The sequence below is a fragment of the Cyprinodon variegatus genome, unplaced genomic scaffold (assembly GCF_000732505.1).
Source record: "Cyprinodon variegatus isolate N-32 unplaced genomic scaffold, C_variegatus-1.0 Scaffold539, whole genome shotgun sequence".
In the NCBI taxonomy this organism is placed as follows: Eukaryota; Metazoa; Chordata; class Actinopteri; order Cyprinodontiformes; family Cyprinodontidae; genus Cyprinodon; species Cyprinodon variegatus.
Genome location: NW_015150992.1, coordinates 551,376 through 569,064, shown reverse-complemented (window position 1 = coordinate 569,064; position 17,689 = coordinate 551,376). Strand labels below are relative to the sequence as shown.

Here is a 17,689-nt window from a genome sequence, read left to right as displayed (position 1 = left end):
ATTCACAGAGTGGCATTACTCACCCTGCATCACAATGCAGAACAAACGAAACAAAAAGACAAACAAACCAAGCAGTCAGATCCCAGGATACACCTGGACACAATAATTTATTGGACATTAACCAGATCACCTGAACAGACAGTGGGGTGTTAAAAACAGAAGCATGACAGATCTGAGCTCCTGCAGGGGAAAAAAAATAAATTGATCACATTGGAGGAAACAAAGAGACTGTTAAAGCATGAGAGAACAATGGAATGCTGAAATGGGATTTATGCTTCAGCTTCTTTTTAAATGGATTTGCTTATTTAATACATTGTTCTCTATAGAAAAGAGGGGAAATTATAATGGTAGGCTTTTGATTCTTACTCAATTTTCTAAAATACTTATGTTTAGTCTTCTTTTATCTCTGGAAGTTCCTCTCAGATTGAATTACATTTCTCTAGAGATAGAGAAAAACTCAAGGCTTTGTCAGTGAATAAGAATGGCAAATGTATTTCAGCTGTGTTGGTTTGACTTGGATGTATAAGCTGAGCAAACGGAACTGTGGGAGCAGAACAAACGGCTGTCTGGACCGTGTGATTTTACCTGACAAGAGTTTTTTTCAGGTCAGCTCACAGAGGCCCCACAATTTGTCCCATCTGTGAAGGAAGTGTGACCAAAGGTGATTTTCTTTACCTGTTTAAGCTTGGATAAGCACAGATGTATACTCTATTATATCTTAAATACACATTTGCATTGGCTGCTCTACTGAGAGGTGCCTTATGTGCGGGGGCCTGTGAAAAGAAGGGCCCATTGTGGTTGACATTGCTTCTCCTTTAACAAGATTGTTACCCTCTGTCCTGCTGCTGCACTAAAAAAATAATCTAATCTCAGATAATTCTCCTGTGAAAATGTTCATGTTAGTAAAACTATCATAAATATTACAGATGTTGACCTGCTGCCTACAGATAAAATAACTTATGATACCTTATGTATCACTGTTCTATTTCAAAGTATTGATCTTACAATTTAAGGCATTTCTGTTTTTCATGACTGTGAAACCAAAGATTCAGTGTTCTAAAATATTTTCAGTGAACAGCACTCAATTCTCGCCAACTTGATGTTTATACTCATCTTAAATAAGTAGCATGAACTACTGCACAGAATATCCTAGGTAGGTGATCATATTTAATACAGTCCACTTAAAAAAGTGTAATGCGGAAAAAGAAAAGTATTCAACTATACAGTCCAGTTAAATAAATGGAGATAGATGGATTTATTCAGTTGGCACTTTATTTACTTTGCAAAGTAAATTGAGAACAAGACATCCACAACCCCTACATGTATGATGTTCTTCCCTGTTCTGATCTGGACAGAGTTTGTCTCCCTTATTTACAATAATGGAAATCAGTCAGAGTTAATACAATTTGTAAACACTTTGGTTTAACAGTAACATATTATAAATAAACCTTGAGAAAGAATCAGTCTTGTTATTGGAATGCATATTTCTTGTCCCAAACACTCCTCACCCAGACATTTTGTGGCCTTGCAGGTGAAACAGACTTAGTAAAAACATTTTTCAGTAAGTAAATAGCAGAAATCTAAACATGAAAGAAGAAATTAATAGATTAAATCAAAATTTTCTGACCACAAAAGTTAACTGGGAGTTACATCCATCGGCTGACGATTTGTCAGTCCTGCATAAGTAAGGTTTATCTTACAATCAATGGCCTCTGTTTAATGTTATACTGTAGTTACACCGTAACAAAACTCAGTTAAACATCAGTGTCAGATTTGACAGTGGAATAATACATCCTATTAAAGTTTACTGATGTTTAGCAATAACTCAGTATAATCTGAAATAATGTTTCAGTCATTTAGGAGCTAAATCTTTAGGTCTTTTGAGTAAGCTATGCTAAACAAGCATGTATTGACAAACTCAACAAAACACTTCTTTTATTTGTGTTGAAAGTAACTCAAAAGATTCATAGAAATAATATAAAAGTTATTTAATTCTTTCAAGAATTGTTTAGAGAAACCTGGACATACAGTACAAGGAACATACATTAAACACTTTAAGTGGAAATGCATAATCTTTAAGTAAAGTTGACTTATTCAAAATAAAAATCTGGACTTTCATGTTCACAAAAAAATTCTATCGTTATAGGCCCTCCTTACAAAAAAGTTTTAGCTAATTTCCACAGTGTGGAGGAGACTTATTATAGAGAGATGGTCCATTTTCTTAAGAGTTTGTTTAAATTTTTCTCATTTGTATAACACCAACCTACAACAAAGGATATCTTAAGGCAAACAATAAACATATATCTAATTCATATAAAATTACAAAGCATGCAGTTTGGTCAAGATTCAGTATAAATCATACATTTTAATCCCCGGACCAAGAATCGAACCCAAAACCTTCTTGCTGAAAGGCAGCAGTGCTACTCACTGCTCCACTGAGTAGCCAGAGTTAGAACATTCAGATTCAATTCTAACTATGATGCAATACAGTAAAAGTAAAAATCAGCAGGTATTTTTTTCATCTGACAAAGAACCAATAGATGCATTGCAAAATTACCTTTCCTGCACATATTCTGTGCAGGACTGTGGCAACAGCAGAAAGGAATTATGAACGTTTAGCAGGAGAGACTCCAGCAGAACCAGCTCTGACAAACACAAAAAAAAACAGAAAAGCCTTGAGCAAGAGGTACGATCTATAGAAAAATAAATGGAAGCTAAAAAAAATGTAGCAATACTACTGCAATTTTTCTGTCATTTTTTATTTTTTTTTTTGTATTGCTCTTCAGCAATATTAGTGAACAGGTTTGTTTGACAAATGTAACATTAAAAAAAGATGTTTTCTGTTTTTACAGAAAGCTTAAGCTTTGGGAGAGCAGGCAAAAAATAGATTCCTCCCAGACTTTTCCTGCAGATATCCAGATACCAATGACTCTGGCATCTTTCACCTTATATCCCTCCCAAAGGGAAGACTCCTGCAATTATGGAGGAAAAAAATCTGCCACAGATAATGGGATTTCTTTCCGCTGTGAATGATTCTCATGTTTCACGAATGATAAGCAGGTGGTATAACACGACTTCATCTTCCTAAGATCAATGGCACATAATTTCAGTCCTCAAATCACATCCTGTTCAGAGTCAGAGACAAAGATGGAGAGACATGAAGGCTCACTTTGACACAAACATCTCTAAACATCTCCATGCGACAATAGCCAGGGAAACATTTTCTTCAATCAGGACTCTCAGCAGCTGAAGAATTGTGCCACTGCTTCGTGACATTAAAACTCCATAATTGAGCAGTGTCTGTGGGCCTTGTTGGCAGACAGTTCTGATGATCGTCACAAAGTAGCATCTATTTTGAGGGGAGAAAGCCTGTCTCATTCCCACTTCACATGAAGGCTCTGCAAGAATTTGGAGAATCATGTGTTATTAAGCCTCATATAATGAGAGACAAGGCTGACAATACAGAGACAGGGTTTGCATATCCAGTCTTTTGAAAAGTTATGGGGCAAAAATGATTTAACAGTTGTTTTTATACTCAAATAAAAAACAATTGAACATTTTTTCTTCCTGTTTGTTTTTAATGTTTTTTTTTTTAATGATTCTTCTCTTTGTGCTTAGTTTACACACTTTTCAGAAAAAGGCAGAACAAAATAGGTGCGAATAAGTGGTAGCGTTGATGGTCTTGCTGTTTTCATTGTTTATTTTGCAACCTGGACTGAGCATATACACTACAATCATTGTACTTTCAAATGGACATTTACCATCCAAGATTGTTGTTTGCATTTAAGCGCTATTCCTAAAAACACACAATGCCTGGATGTTTACAGCTGATTAAGATCCCTCTTTTTCTTAAAGCAACACTGTAATTTTAGACAGCTAGACTTGTAATTTCCAGGTTTGGTGCCCCTTCAATAAAACTTTTCACTCGGGAACTAAAACATTCTCCCTCTGTGTTGTGGAATCTGATAGCAGACCGCTGTGGATCAGCAGATTAGGATGTTATTTACCATAGATATTTGTAAAGATTAGGCAACTTCCACCCCTTTAGATTTAATTGTACAGCAGAAAACAAAACAAAAAAATACATCAGTGGCTCAGAGCTGGACATTGCTATGGAGTAATTGCCACAGAGGAGTTCTTGGACAACAGATACTTACATTATCTTGCACTACCAACATGGCTGAAACTTTTATAATCCTTTTAAATAGGACACAACTCAATGTTATACTGCATTTTGCACCATATTCATTTTGCACTGCTCTGAACCTTTCCATATTTATGCCCTTAATCATTTTAAAACTGGTTTTCCTATTCTCCTATACTGTTTATATGATGATAACTGCTGCACTTTATAATGGTAGTGTTTCTTTCACCTTTGTAAGCTGTAGGAAAAGTAATTTAGCTTTGCATACACTCTGTGTGTACAAAACGGCAAAAGTTTTTCTAAGTCTAAGCCTAATTTAGCATTAAAAAGCTTTTTGATTGGTGGCTTAGGAGGCATGGAGTAGATAAAGAGGGTTTTTAGGGAAATGGATGGTGAAAAGCACTGTTTAGATGAATGTGCATTCCAATAAGTCGGAAACTATATATAAAAAAGTCATTTATTATTCTATTTAATTAAAGGTGAAATCCATAGGGGAAGAAAATCTGCTTCTCATAAATATTTTTTCAAAGAACTCTGCCCGCTGAAAAGTATGTTCATGTATTTCACACGACATGTACTCAATGGATGGGCATCTAGTGAATAAATGTATCAGTGCAGTGTTGCATGGATGCATTCAACCTGTGGGTCTGCTGAGGTGCAAAGGTAGCCAGGATTAGATAGATCGAAGCCCTTCACTCCTCCGCACTGCTGGGTCTGGTACTGTATCTCTCATTTCCATCTATACATACTCAATAGATTTGTCAGTTGAATTTGCAGACCAATCAGGCCACTGAACCAGCTTTTGATACCTTTCCCCCCGGTGCCAAGACCAGCTGGAGAATAAACTCGGCATCTCCTTTATGCTTTTTTCCACAGCAGAGAAAAGCATGAACTGTTACTAAATTTTGACAAAATGGAGACACAAACTCCTGCTTCAGAAATCTCTCTAAACGGAGGCTGTTATTATCTTTTTTCTATGTGCAGCTTTTTTAAGCAATTTTATTTTCATCTTATCTTTCGAACATCAGCCTTAGATACAGCACCCTAACAACAGTCAGATTAGTAACAAATGATTATTTGTGTCTTACTGTCCTTACAGAAGGTCCAAATGACTGTATTATTGATATTATGATCTTTAAGCTGTCAGAAAAAAGGACATTTTTTTTTTTTTTTTATCAGCTGAAACTCATTTTCAATTATGTCAATAGAAATACACTTGAAAATCATCAGTAGGAAGTTTCACCTTCAAATTACTGAGGTTAATTCACTTTCTGAGTATATTCTATTCTATGATCATGAAAAAAATACTATTCTACAGCAAAGTCTTCCCATTGCCATTTTTATGGCGGCACTGGTTGCATTTTAACAGCTTGCAGAAGCAGCAAAAGTACCAGCTGAATTTTTTCTTCCAAGTAAGGATCGCCTTTTAATTGGATACTTTTTAAATCAGAATTGCATAACAGAACTGTGTCTATCAATATGGTAATCACAGTCCAGAGATGAACGTTTTAAGGCTGCGCTGTCTGTTAGGGATCCAAGACTTTGTCAGTTGCACAGCTTGTAGCTGTTATCACCTACCCAAATACACACATAGCATGCTCACAACACCCCGAGGAGTAAAAAAAAAAAATCAGTGCTTATTCACTGAATTAAATAACTGCAGACTTAAATGGAAAGTGATGAGACTTTGAAATACAAATGCCGATGTCCTAAGGAGTGAGTACACTCTCAAAGCTTCAATATGAAAACACATATTGTAGAACAGAACAAAAAAAAAAAAGATCAGGCGTCTCTGTGCTTTTTAAACAGGCATCAGAGAGGATCCTACTGATTCTGTCCATTACCATTGGTGGGTAGAAGACATAAAGAATGCCGAATGAGCTCTAGACTTGCATTTCCATCTGGACTGCCTTGTTTACAACCCCTAACAACTTTTGCTGGTGAACACCATGGGAAGGTGGAAGACGACTCAAAACATATTTCATCATGAAATAACATTTCAGAATTGCGTTTCTTTAGATGTGTTTCGTGACGACAAAAGACTTGTTTGAAGAATTTGATCTGCTTTGAAAAGAATGACTGTTGGCCATGAGGCTTTGTTTTCCCAGGTTGAAACAGATATATGTAGGGTTAGGAAGTAGGTAGGTATAGGCAGGTGTGAGACTCTAACAACATCATAACCTTGAGCAAAAAGATAAACGTCAACGATCAATGGGTGTAGAAAAAAATTAAACAGAATGTGCAATATGATGAGAGTTATTGTTTTATAGTATGCAACATGTATGATTACATTATTGTTATGTGATTTTAACATGCAAACTTCAACAAAATGTGTGAAGGTTATAAAGACATTTTATCATGGAAAACCTTTTTTTTTTGTCTTTCATAATCTAGTTAATCAGTCAGGTTGCAAAACAGCTAGCAAACGGCTGTTTTGCAGATGCGCTGCTTTTTGCTTGTTAGCTGCAGCTTTAAAACAGCATAATCTTAAGCAGTGATGGGTGGCATTAGTTCAGTTTCTGAAACCATGGCGGTCCACATTATTCTGGAACAAAAACCTTTTCTAAATAGGTGAAATTTTCACTTTTAAGCATTTGGTTACTTTTCTTTCCAACCACCTGACCAGCAGTGCCCATCAACAGTAGAGTTAAGGGTTGCACGTTGTGATTCTATGTTTCATAGAAAAACTGATCAGTTTGGCTCTGATTCATTTACCTCATATTTCAAACTATATGGATGATATCCCGGAATATATTTGTGCAATCTTTGTAAATTATCAACAGTCCAAGGTTGGACTGTATGTTCTATGGGCAATTAGAATCACAACCCTTTAGAGTTTCCACGCTATGCCTTAAGGCAGAGCAGGATACCAGCAAAGTTTGTGGGTAAAATCAATAAAGACCAGAAAAATGGTACAAGAATGGAGGGGGCTATTACCCATGGTTGGAATGTATAAGAAGGACTGTATAAAAGGAGCAAAGCAAGATCTGTTATTGTATGTTTTTATTCATACACTGAGGAGTTGGTAACATGCAGCTGGAGTAGAGAGAGACAAGAAGAAAGTTCACAAATAAGAAAAAAACATCTGAGATGATAAGTTTGTTTAATATAGAAAAAAATAAAATTTTTGGTTTTCATCTGTTAGGAAAATGTTGCTATAAACAAACTTAACATGCACAAATAAAGAAAACAAACACTTTGACTTTTTCTGAGTCTGAACACTTTGCATTGACAACTGCTAATATCTGTTCATAATCTGATATACACATATTCCTGTCTCCCCAGGATACCAAAGTGTCATAATTCAAATCTACGGTATCTTGATTGCTCCTGTGCATGGGTCTGTGTTGTCTTTTAAAGTCATACATACATTAGTTTATTTCTCGTTTTCTTTATCATGTTCATTATTATATCAAAGCACTACTTATATTTTCTGCCATTGGCAAAAACGTCTGTAATTCGTCAAGTCTTGCACACCCAAAGTTTTGGCTTAAACTGGTCAAAATTTGTGTAAACTACAGAAACCTATTATATAAGCCAAAGTTTTACAGCTTTGCACATAATTCTTGATTCTACATATAATCTACAGTGGTGCTATTTTTTGTTTTAGCTCCATCCAGCATTTGCATCTATGAAAAATATTTTTGCTGTACTGCTTTTTTAAAATGTATTTTGCTTATCATCCTGGTCTTGCTATGCCGATGTGCACAATCTCACATGTTGTTAATCACTTTGACAAACACAGCATCTTGAATGTGTTATACATCAAATCAAAGCAGTATGCTGTTCTTGTGCCATCAGTAGGACCTAATCTGAATGTATTAGCCAGTGTCAACTCAGGGACAGAAAATCCATATGCCTCCTCTGTGTGTACTTCAGCGTACAGCAAAAGGAAATAATGGTCCGTCCCTGTGTGTGACGTATTGTGGTAATGACCAATTTGCTAATCAAGCCAGCTGGCGGCTGGCAAACCACAGGTCTCTCAGAAAATATTGTCTTCAAATGGGAGTATTTGCTCATATTTTCTGCTCACAAGACTGAGCATGTTGACAGTCCTGAGTGTGAATCCTTTTTAAATGGGTGTATTTTAAAGACAATGATTAAATATCTAATTCAACAACTGCTTACTTTTTCTCCAAATCCATTATTATTATGGGAGAAGAGATCTGAAGAGCAATTTAGTTCTTAACATGTAAGACTAAAATAATATGCAAAACACCATACATCATTTATAGCAAAATGGGAGTGGTAGGGAAGTTCTTCCATGAAACATTACTGCCATCTAGTGCAAACAACAAGAAATGGCATGCATCGCTTAATGCATCACAGATTCGGATTAAAATGTGCTACAAATTCACTCAAGGAAAATTAGAGTTATCAACAAGTTGCTATTAAAGCAAACTGGGCTTCTGTATCATCTCAGAGAAGTAACTCCCAGCCATGACATTTTTTCTGTAGGTCATGCAAAAGGAGCTCAGTTTTATGCTGAAAGCATAATACAATACACAATATATTAGTACAGATGTAAGTAAGCTGAGATGTCTGTGTGAAAAAAAAATAATTGTTTTTATTATTTATTTTTGATGTATTTTACTTTCTTAGGGCTTGCAATAGCTGTAAGCCAACATGTTTCCAGGAAAAACAGAAAAAAAGACTTTAACTCTACCCCAAACACTGTCTTTTTTTAATCTACTAAATTATTTTTTTGCCACTCTACCCTATAAATCTTTATACTGTGGGTAATTTAGATTTACAGCCACTAGGGGGAGCCAGAAACGTGTTTTGTAATTATGATTTTATCAGATAACTCAGACTTTTAAACTTAGACAACTTTTATATATACTTTTATTTGCCCAAAAAAACAAACAAAAAAAAAACTCTAAATCATGTCACAGACTCTTTATTACATCAAACCAGAAAAACTGCATATTTGCACAATCTATATTAATGCTCTGAATGCTCCATGTTTTTTCTCCCACAGTGTTTAAATTTGATCACTGCTGTACTTTTTGGAATGGAAATGTTCATTTACTGTACTAAATGAAATTTCATTTTGTATAAACTCTGTGTATACAAAATGACAATAAAAGTTGTCTTAGTCTAAGATAATTAGACCGAAGACCAGATATGCATAGAGAAACAAAAGGTTATTTTATTTGATCTTTTTATAGCGTTTCTTTAGTCTCTTGTTTTTACATGTCAAGTGTTGCATAACATCTCCTCAATAAGCACAGAACAGACAAACCAATAAAGACCAGCTTTATTTTCGTCATATTGCAATAGCTAGATACAAGAAAAGTCTTCCAAAAAGAGGACAAAAAGTGTTCAGTTAACCAGCTGAAAATAGATTCTGAATACATTTCTGAAAGACGAGCACAGAGTTGTCACTATTTTAGCAAGGATTAGTTTTTCCCCCCCCCCATTTTCCGTTGTTACAAACTAATCAAGTTGAAAAAAGTGCATCTGTTGTTTAGTCCAGCTGTTCTGATGTTTTCAACAGGATTAACATCCCAGACTTACAAATCCTTAAAGTCAGAACTCTTCAGGATGTCTTTATAAATTGCCTGAGATGGAACAAAAATGAAGCTTTTGACGTTGTATCAAAGTTTTTACAGAAAAAGCAACATGAGACCTGTTCTCCAGTTGAAATGTTAGAAAAATTAAAGTGTTTTCTACTGTTCCAACTGTCTGCAGTACTTCTTTTTCTTTTCAGTTTCTCATAGACATGGATAGTTTGTTTTGTTATAGCCACCGTTTAAATCATAGGTAACCTGAGGTATGGAGCAGTCTGGGAAGAAGCTTGGAAAGGCCAAGGTACACAGTCCACTGTCATCTATTGGCCCAGAAGGGTCCTCAGCCTGACCATAGCCTGGAAGCTGTGGTGGGCCTGTTCGCAGACCCTCCCCTGGTTTTTTACAGGGTCCGGAGCAATTAGTCCAGGGATCAGGGTAGAGTAGACCACTAACTAAATGGTCATATGAAGCAGGGTCTAGGCCTCCCAGATCTTGTTGCACCCTCAGTGGCATGGCCTGATAAACATCCTGCTCATTCACCATGTTGCTGTAGTCTGGCCCCAGGAGCTCAAAGAACTCTGCAGCCTCTGGGTTCCCCCGTTCCAAGTCCTTCAGCATCATCCCGGATGTGGAGCTAACCCTGGAGCAGTTGGCAGGCTCGGTAAAAAAAGACGGAGGCAGATTACGGTGCCTCAGGGGGGGTTTCTTTGCTTTCTCCCCCCTTATTTCCTTCACAGGGCTGAAGAGAGCAGCCAGGCTCTTACTCTGTAGGTTGGCTTGCCCCCCTTCTCGCTTCTGTAGAGTTTTACTCTGTAAAGGGCCCTGCTGATTTACTGGGGAACTCTGTCTTTTCACCGGCGCTTCTGATGTGTTTCCTGGTGATATGATACCAGTGCAGCGTTTGATCTGCTTTTGCAGATACTTCCGGTGGTTGACTTTCCTTTTGGATTTCACCGGCTTGTCCAGAGCCAGCTTGATGTTGCTGGAGGCCGAGTCTATGAAGCTCAGCAAGTCCCTCGTGGTCTCTTTGAAGTCTTCATCATTCTCCGCCTCACAGAGCAGACTACAATCCAGACTCTTTTCCATGTCGTACTCCATCACAGAATCGGGGAAGCAAAAACTCATGAACTGGGGGTTCATGATTGCAGTTTGAACCGCCATAACTCTCTCGAGCCCGGCGGCTACACCTGTGGCATCCACTGTGATCCCTGAACTGAAAGTTTCTTCAGAGCATGACTTTCTTCCACGGATAAACACCTGCCCCTGGTGCTGTTCATGAAGTTTCCACAAACAATCCAGATTGGAAGTGACGGCCTCTGATGATGAGGATGGGGATCTTTCAGGGGGCAGGACTGATGATGTCAGAACATCAAAGAGGAGGAGCAAATTGAACCAGAGGACTTAACTCTTTGCTTGTGCCTAACCACCTGCATCTAAGAGGGATTTGTCTAAAATTTCCCACTGAGTAGAAGACAATAAGCTCTGTCAGAGTGCTCCTCCTTTGGTTTTACTGTCGGTGTGCGCTCTGAACCATGACAGCTTTTGTGATACCCTAGGATATGACTGAAATAGTGAGAAGAAAAGGCTTTCAAGTCCTAGTTTATGCTGTTTAATATTTCACAACCAATGCTGCAACTAAATTCTATCAATAACTCAGAAATTCAAGCAACCCTAATTAACTCTTAAAATGCCAAACTAGATAAATGGATGTGAAAACAAATGGTTTTTTTTTTTTTCATTTTTGTCACACTTTTGTCACACTTAATTAAAACATGTATTTATTGTCTAACAAAAAGCAGTTTTATTTATTGGTGGGATTAAAGGTTCATCCAAAACCAGGTCTAACTGAGATAATAATTAGCCCCTAACTGGCTAATAATAATAACTGGTTATGACAGCTGCCTTCAACGATTTGCAATAATTGGCAATAAGTCTTTCTATTACTGTGTAAATTTCACTCACTTTTCTGGTTTTGTAGAATTGTTTTAATCCTGCCGCAATGAAAGATTTTCCTCCGTTTTTCTAAGTTTCAAAGTAAAAACTGTAAGCTTGATTCAGGCAGTGCTTTTCATACGCTGTTATGGGATTTTTTTTTTTTTTTCTGGACCCCTGGATGAGTCGTTAATGTGTTTAAAAGAGTTTTTGACTGGAAATGTACCTCACTACATTAATACGTTATATTTATACAGTAGATGATAGCCGTCACCATGGTTACGGGAACCATAAATATGGTAAGTGATGTGTACTTATATAGCGCTGTTTCTAATCAGGAGAATTGACCAAAGCGCTTTACACTACATTCAGTCATTCACCCGTTCACACACACATTCACACCTTGATGATGGCAAACTACATTGTAGGCATAGCTGCCCTGGGACTGACTGACAAAAGCAAGGCACCACCATCAGTAGGCAATACAGGTGAAGTGTCTTGCCCAAGAACACAACAACACTGAAAGTCAGAGCCAGGGCTTCAACCAACAACCTTCTGTTTGCAGGGCAAACGCCTACATCCGACGCCACTGACTTCATAAACTGTAAAAGCTGGTAGATAACATGGTTTTTCTCCTTTTGTATTTAGAGCCAGATACAGTATAATGTTTTTGCTTTCTGAGAACTTTTGGCCAACGTCATGTTCTTGCTAAGAAATGCTGTTCATTAAATTCAATTCACACTTTTAACAAGAAAAAACATTACTTATATATTTGGGAACAAGTTGGCTTGGATACAATTTTTCACATAATTATTAAAGTTTTTAAAACTGCTTTTGAATTGACTGAGGTTATCTTTATCTGATGTTCTCTATCTAAAGGAAACCACTAAGAATGAAAGAGCATAAGCATAACAGCACTGCATAATTTTTAAGGTAGCATCTAGGGGAAATGTTATTTTCACCCAAGGAAACTGTAAAATATTGATTGAATTTGCCATGTACTTTTAAGAAAAACTTTGCCAGGCTTTAAATCTAAAATACAATAACCACAACTTTTTACCCCAAAGTGTAGCTTTAGCTTTATTACCTAAGTAGAAAACTACAGTTTCAAGAAGTTGTTGCTTTTCTGTGAGAAAATCTTTGTCCTCAACCAGATGCCAATATGTTGGAGAATCCTCCCAACTGCTTGCTTGTTGTCTTAATCTGCTCATGGCAAAAGTTGATTTCTAGTGCATTCCCAGGCCAGTGGGAATTTCTGCCCTGGTCTGACAGCTATTATGGGCCGCCTTTGACATAAAGCCCTTGCGGGGTCTAAATAGCCCTCTATTCTTCGGGCAGCACTGAAAGGGAGCTTTGTGCCAGAGATTCATTAAACTGCACCTCACAGCCCCTTCGTAAAACGGGTCTCAATAATGAACAGTCGATTTAACTAGAAAAGCTGCCGGAGCTGTTAAATTAAAGGGGAATAAAGTGCAGTTGGGGCTCAGTGTGCCAGAAGAAATGTTGACCTTAAGAAATCCTGGATATGAAACTGCTGCTGTAAACAGTCATGTGTTTAGAGGAAGTTTCATTGCCAGCAGTATATACAACAGATGATGTGTCCAACAGTCAGTTTTTTTGCCAGCTCTTAAAGTTCTTTAAAGTAGGTTTTGAGCTTAAAAACAAATTAAGGGACACACCCTTTATCTATCTAGGGATTGGCATTTTTTCCTTTGCCCAACCATTTGATAGAAGTTATCCCTTTTTCACTGAGAAGAAAAAAGAACAACAGGCCAGTAAATTTCCAGAAAGACTGAGTTGTTTAAGTGTTTAAAAGATAAAATCAGTGAAGCAGAGCAATTTTCTTTCTCATGTTAATTCCCAGGCAGAAAGGAGATTATGCAACCGTTTGGCCAACACAACTCTCTGGACTGAAAAGAAACCTAAACACCACAAATACTGGTGTAGCAAAAGCAAATGTGAAGATCTGGACCAATGCAACTCTGATGTAAGGCACCTTAACATTAATTTACACGCATTGCATTTTTCCAAACTAACATGATCCAACTGTAATCTGCAGTGCATTATACTGATTTCTTATGAAATACCAATACAGAGTTCCAAATGAGTAAAAACTATGTTTTATTTTCTTTTACAAATAAAAACAAATCTGAAAGGTGTGGCCTGCTAAACAGCTGGTCTGCAAAAATTGAAATCTTTGAAATCTCAGAACACTGATGCATATGTTTGCTACCTTATAAAAGAGTATGCATCCATCTAAACTGATCCAGGAGCATTAATCAGAGAATCCACCTAAAGGACAGTGGTAAGTGAAGAGCTGCAAAGCCGCACCACTTTGTGCTGGGGGAGATCTGTCAATAAAACAAACTATAAAGTTGTGCTGTGCACAAATGTATGCCTTATGTAAAGTGGCAACATTCATGAAAAATTAATAAGAAGTCATATTTGCAGGCTGCTTCAAGGGGACTAGAATGCTCTGCTCAGATGATACCATAAGCAGTATGTGTGGTGAAAAACTAGAACTGTATATCACCCTGAAGACACTCTCCCTCCCTAGCATGAAACATGGCGGTGGCGACGTCATGCTGTGACAATGCTTTTCTTCTGAGACGACAGAAAAGCTTGACGGAGTTGATGAGAAGATGGAGCCAAAAAACTGTCACTGTTTGAGGCTGCAAAAGAACTCGACAATAGCATCAATGGCTTTAAACATACAGTACAGCCAGCGCTACAGTCTTGGATGGTTTCATGTGTAAGAAAAGGCAGATCAGATTCCAGATCAGAATTCTATTGGGAATCCATGGTAAAAGAATTCATGTACGCAAATACAAATTTGGGGAAGCTGTTCCCCTTAAAGACTTGCAGCTTTAAATCCAGCAAAAGGCAATTCTACAAAGAGTTTAGTTAAAGGAAAAGGAGTCAATTTTACTTTAGAAACTTTTCACAAATTTCATGCTTTATCAATTAAAACATGTTAAACCCATTTTCTCTCTGCTTTGCAATGATGTTCTTGAATATTGGGTAAAATCCTAATAAAATACTTCAGAATAAATTAATTATATGACATGTAAAGGTGTTTAAAAGATATATCTTTTTTTTTCTTTACTAGTTGCAGGGTTTTGGCAAAGTGACATAATCACAGTGAAGGAAGCAACCGCAACCCTTTTTTTTTCTTATTAGGGGGTCTTGGCTTTTGTACTGGTAGGTCATTCAGACCATGGAGTCTGACGCAGAGATCCCGGAAACAAGTTCCTATTGTTGCACTAAGGCCGAGGGAAAGGGAGGGGATGGGTAGAGACAGCCATGCTTAGAAAACAGAAACCAAGAGCACAGTTTAGAAGTCTTTACATTTAAACCCTGAAGACATTCTAAATCGTTTTAAAATTTTTATTGCAGTGTTAACTCCCAATAACTAAATGTTGGACGGCTTATTATGGGTAATGTAATTTCGCAAACTTTTCTCTTTTCCTCGTTTTTTTCTGCCCTGCTTATTAGCTTTTACTTATTCAGCAGAACTAAACCCTGAATGAGTGAGAAGGGACAATGTGATGTGACATGCACAAGCTTAATCTTATCCTAATAGTGTGTGGTCTGTCTAAGCAGGGACAAACTCAAGAGCTTGAGCTCGGGCGAATACTAATAACATCTCTGATTGATGACGATTGTCAGGGAGCGAAAAAAAGAGCCACCAAATTAATGACCTCTCAAAGTCCTGAGAAACGTTTTTTCGAAGGGCATTTAGTGCCAGAGACCCCGTCCTCCCCCATGTTTAGAAGTGACTAACTCCACTGAGGAGTCTGAGATTCATTCCAGGCTGTGACAAACTGCTTTAAGTTGGGCTTTGTGACGACTCCTTGTGGAAAATAAACTCACATACCAGCGCAGCACTGGTTTGCCCTCATCTCCTTCACAAGGTCATGTTTGGGTCAGGAACTTTTGCTTCAAGGGGTAACAAGTTTAAAGAGAAATATGAGTAAACTAAAAAAAAATGTCTGTGAAGGTCTGCATCATCTCACTGCATCACTTTTAACCTTCCAACAACCCCTCACAGCCTCTGCAGCACTGCTGGAAATGGATTAATAATATAACTAGCAGGGGGGCTTAAAAAGTCTTCAGAGTCTACAGGCTGTCCTGGTTCCACAATTTAAACTTTTAATAGCAGCCGGGGAATGAATGTGTGCCAAGGGGAATCCCACAGGTTGGGCCACAGGGGTAAGGTCAGCAGCCATAACCGCAATAACCTCCCACTACTTGCTTTATTGGCCTCCTCCGATTGTTTTTTATTAAATCTCGAGGATATTCATTTGCTCTTTCTTGGTGAAAATGAAACTTTATGGCTAAAATCTTTTCATAAACATGACAAACAGTCTCTCCAGCACGGCAATCCCACATCTGTATCAAAAACAAAACAAAAAACAGCACAGTATCTTGCAAACATATTTACATATAAAGATTTCCTCATGTTTTATTTCTTGAAACAATCTGATTCTTTTTTTCTTGTATTTAAATGACTGATTCATCTAAATAAAATCCAATACATCAATCTGCCTTCAGATATTAATCAGTTGATTTTCTTTTTTTTCTTCTTCTTCATGTGTCTGATTTGTAAATACAGCTGTTCTGTGAAAGATTCATGGAGAACATGAGTAAATAAAGATCATAAGAGCAAGGAACACATCCAACAGTCTGGCAACAGAAAAGTTAAAAGCAGGGTTTACCTCATTTGACTCCAGAGGAGCTGCAAGGATTAACAGCTTAAGCAGGACAATCTATTGACATAACAAGTATTAGCCCTGGACTTCAAAAATTGAGGGTTTATGTAAGCTTGGCAAGGAAAATAAAGACAGGAAAATTCTCCAAACAAAAACGAAAAAAAACAACTTTGGGCTGATCCTGAACCTTTTTGCATGATCAAAGCTGCTTGTTATGCAAGGCGCAAATAGATTTGTCTGTTCAAAATCAGCAGCCAGCAAGAACATCCCTATTTTTATTGCTAACTGCAATAAAATATTATTTTATAGATTATGCACAAGGTACAGTTAGGTTTTTATTTAACAATTATAAGCTCACTTTATTCAATGCAATGATGATCTAGAAATAAGTAAGATGTCCTTTAATTAAGTGTATTTACTCTTAGTTTGAGTACCGGTAGGTACATAAGTTGATTTGTTGATGGAATTATTATATTTACTCTTAAATTAGATAATTAGATAATATGCAGTTGTTGTTTTTTTATTTTAAATATAAATTGTCTTGTTCCATTGGCAGTGTCTCACTTACGTCCCTCCTCAATTCAAGAAATGCACTTATTTTAAGAAAAAATTATTTAATTTCAATTATTTTTGGTGCTGAATGATTTGGTAAAGGAAACTTTTGCTGTTTAGAAAGCAATCCTGCTGTAAAACTGACTTCTTCTGACCAGCACCACAGACCAGCTGTCTCACTGTGGAGTGTGGAGGCTGCAGCGCCTTAGACTGGAAAAAGGTGAGGAGAGTGGTGAGAACAGCAGAGAGGACCATCGGGGCTCCTCATCCATTCATTAAAGATATTTCGTTGCAGCACTGCGTGTCCTGAGCCCCTAACATCATAAATGACCCCTCACACCCCCACCATGGACTGTTCTCCCTGCTGCCCTCTGGGAAGAGACTTTGAAGCATTTGATGCAGGACCAGCAGGTTCTGCAACAGCTTCTTCCCCACTGCCATCAGACTGGTGAACTGTTGAAAACTCTAATAGTCACAAATCAAGACTCTGCATCACACTACATGGCACATTTTCAAATCCCTTTAAAAAGAACTCAGCTCAGAGATCTACTGCATTTTGCTCCATATTTTATTATTTAGCATTGCTCTGAACCTTCCATATCAATGCCTTTTGCACCATGTATTTTAACTGGATCTCCTTTTCTCCTAAACAGTTTACATTTTCATCACTGCTGCACTTTATAAATGGAAATGTTCATTTCACTGCTAACCTGCTGATCCACTGCTGAAAAGCTGTACAGTATGCATCAAAATTCTGTTTTGTGTAGACTCTGTGTATAAAAAATGACAATAAACTTTGTCTAAGTCTCTGAGTAAGTCTAAGTTCTCTCTCAGAG

At 37.3% G+C, this 17,689-nt stretch overlaps 1 protein-coding gene across 1 annotated transcript; it reads right to left on the bottom strand.

Moving 5' to 3' along the window:
* Window positions 1–9,559: 9,559 nt before the first annotated feature.
* Window positions 9,560–10,967, bottom strand: fam181b (family with sequence similarity 181 member B). Its single transcript, XM_015391382.1, has one exon. The coding sequence runs from the start codon at window positions 10,816–10,818 to the stop codon at window positions 9,862–9,864; it is 957 nt and encodes a 318-aa protein (XP_015246868.1). The 5' UTR covers window positions 10,819–10,967; the 3' UTR covers window positions 9,560–9,861.
* Window positions 10,968–17,689: the final 6,722 nt, after the last annotated feature.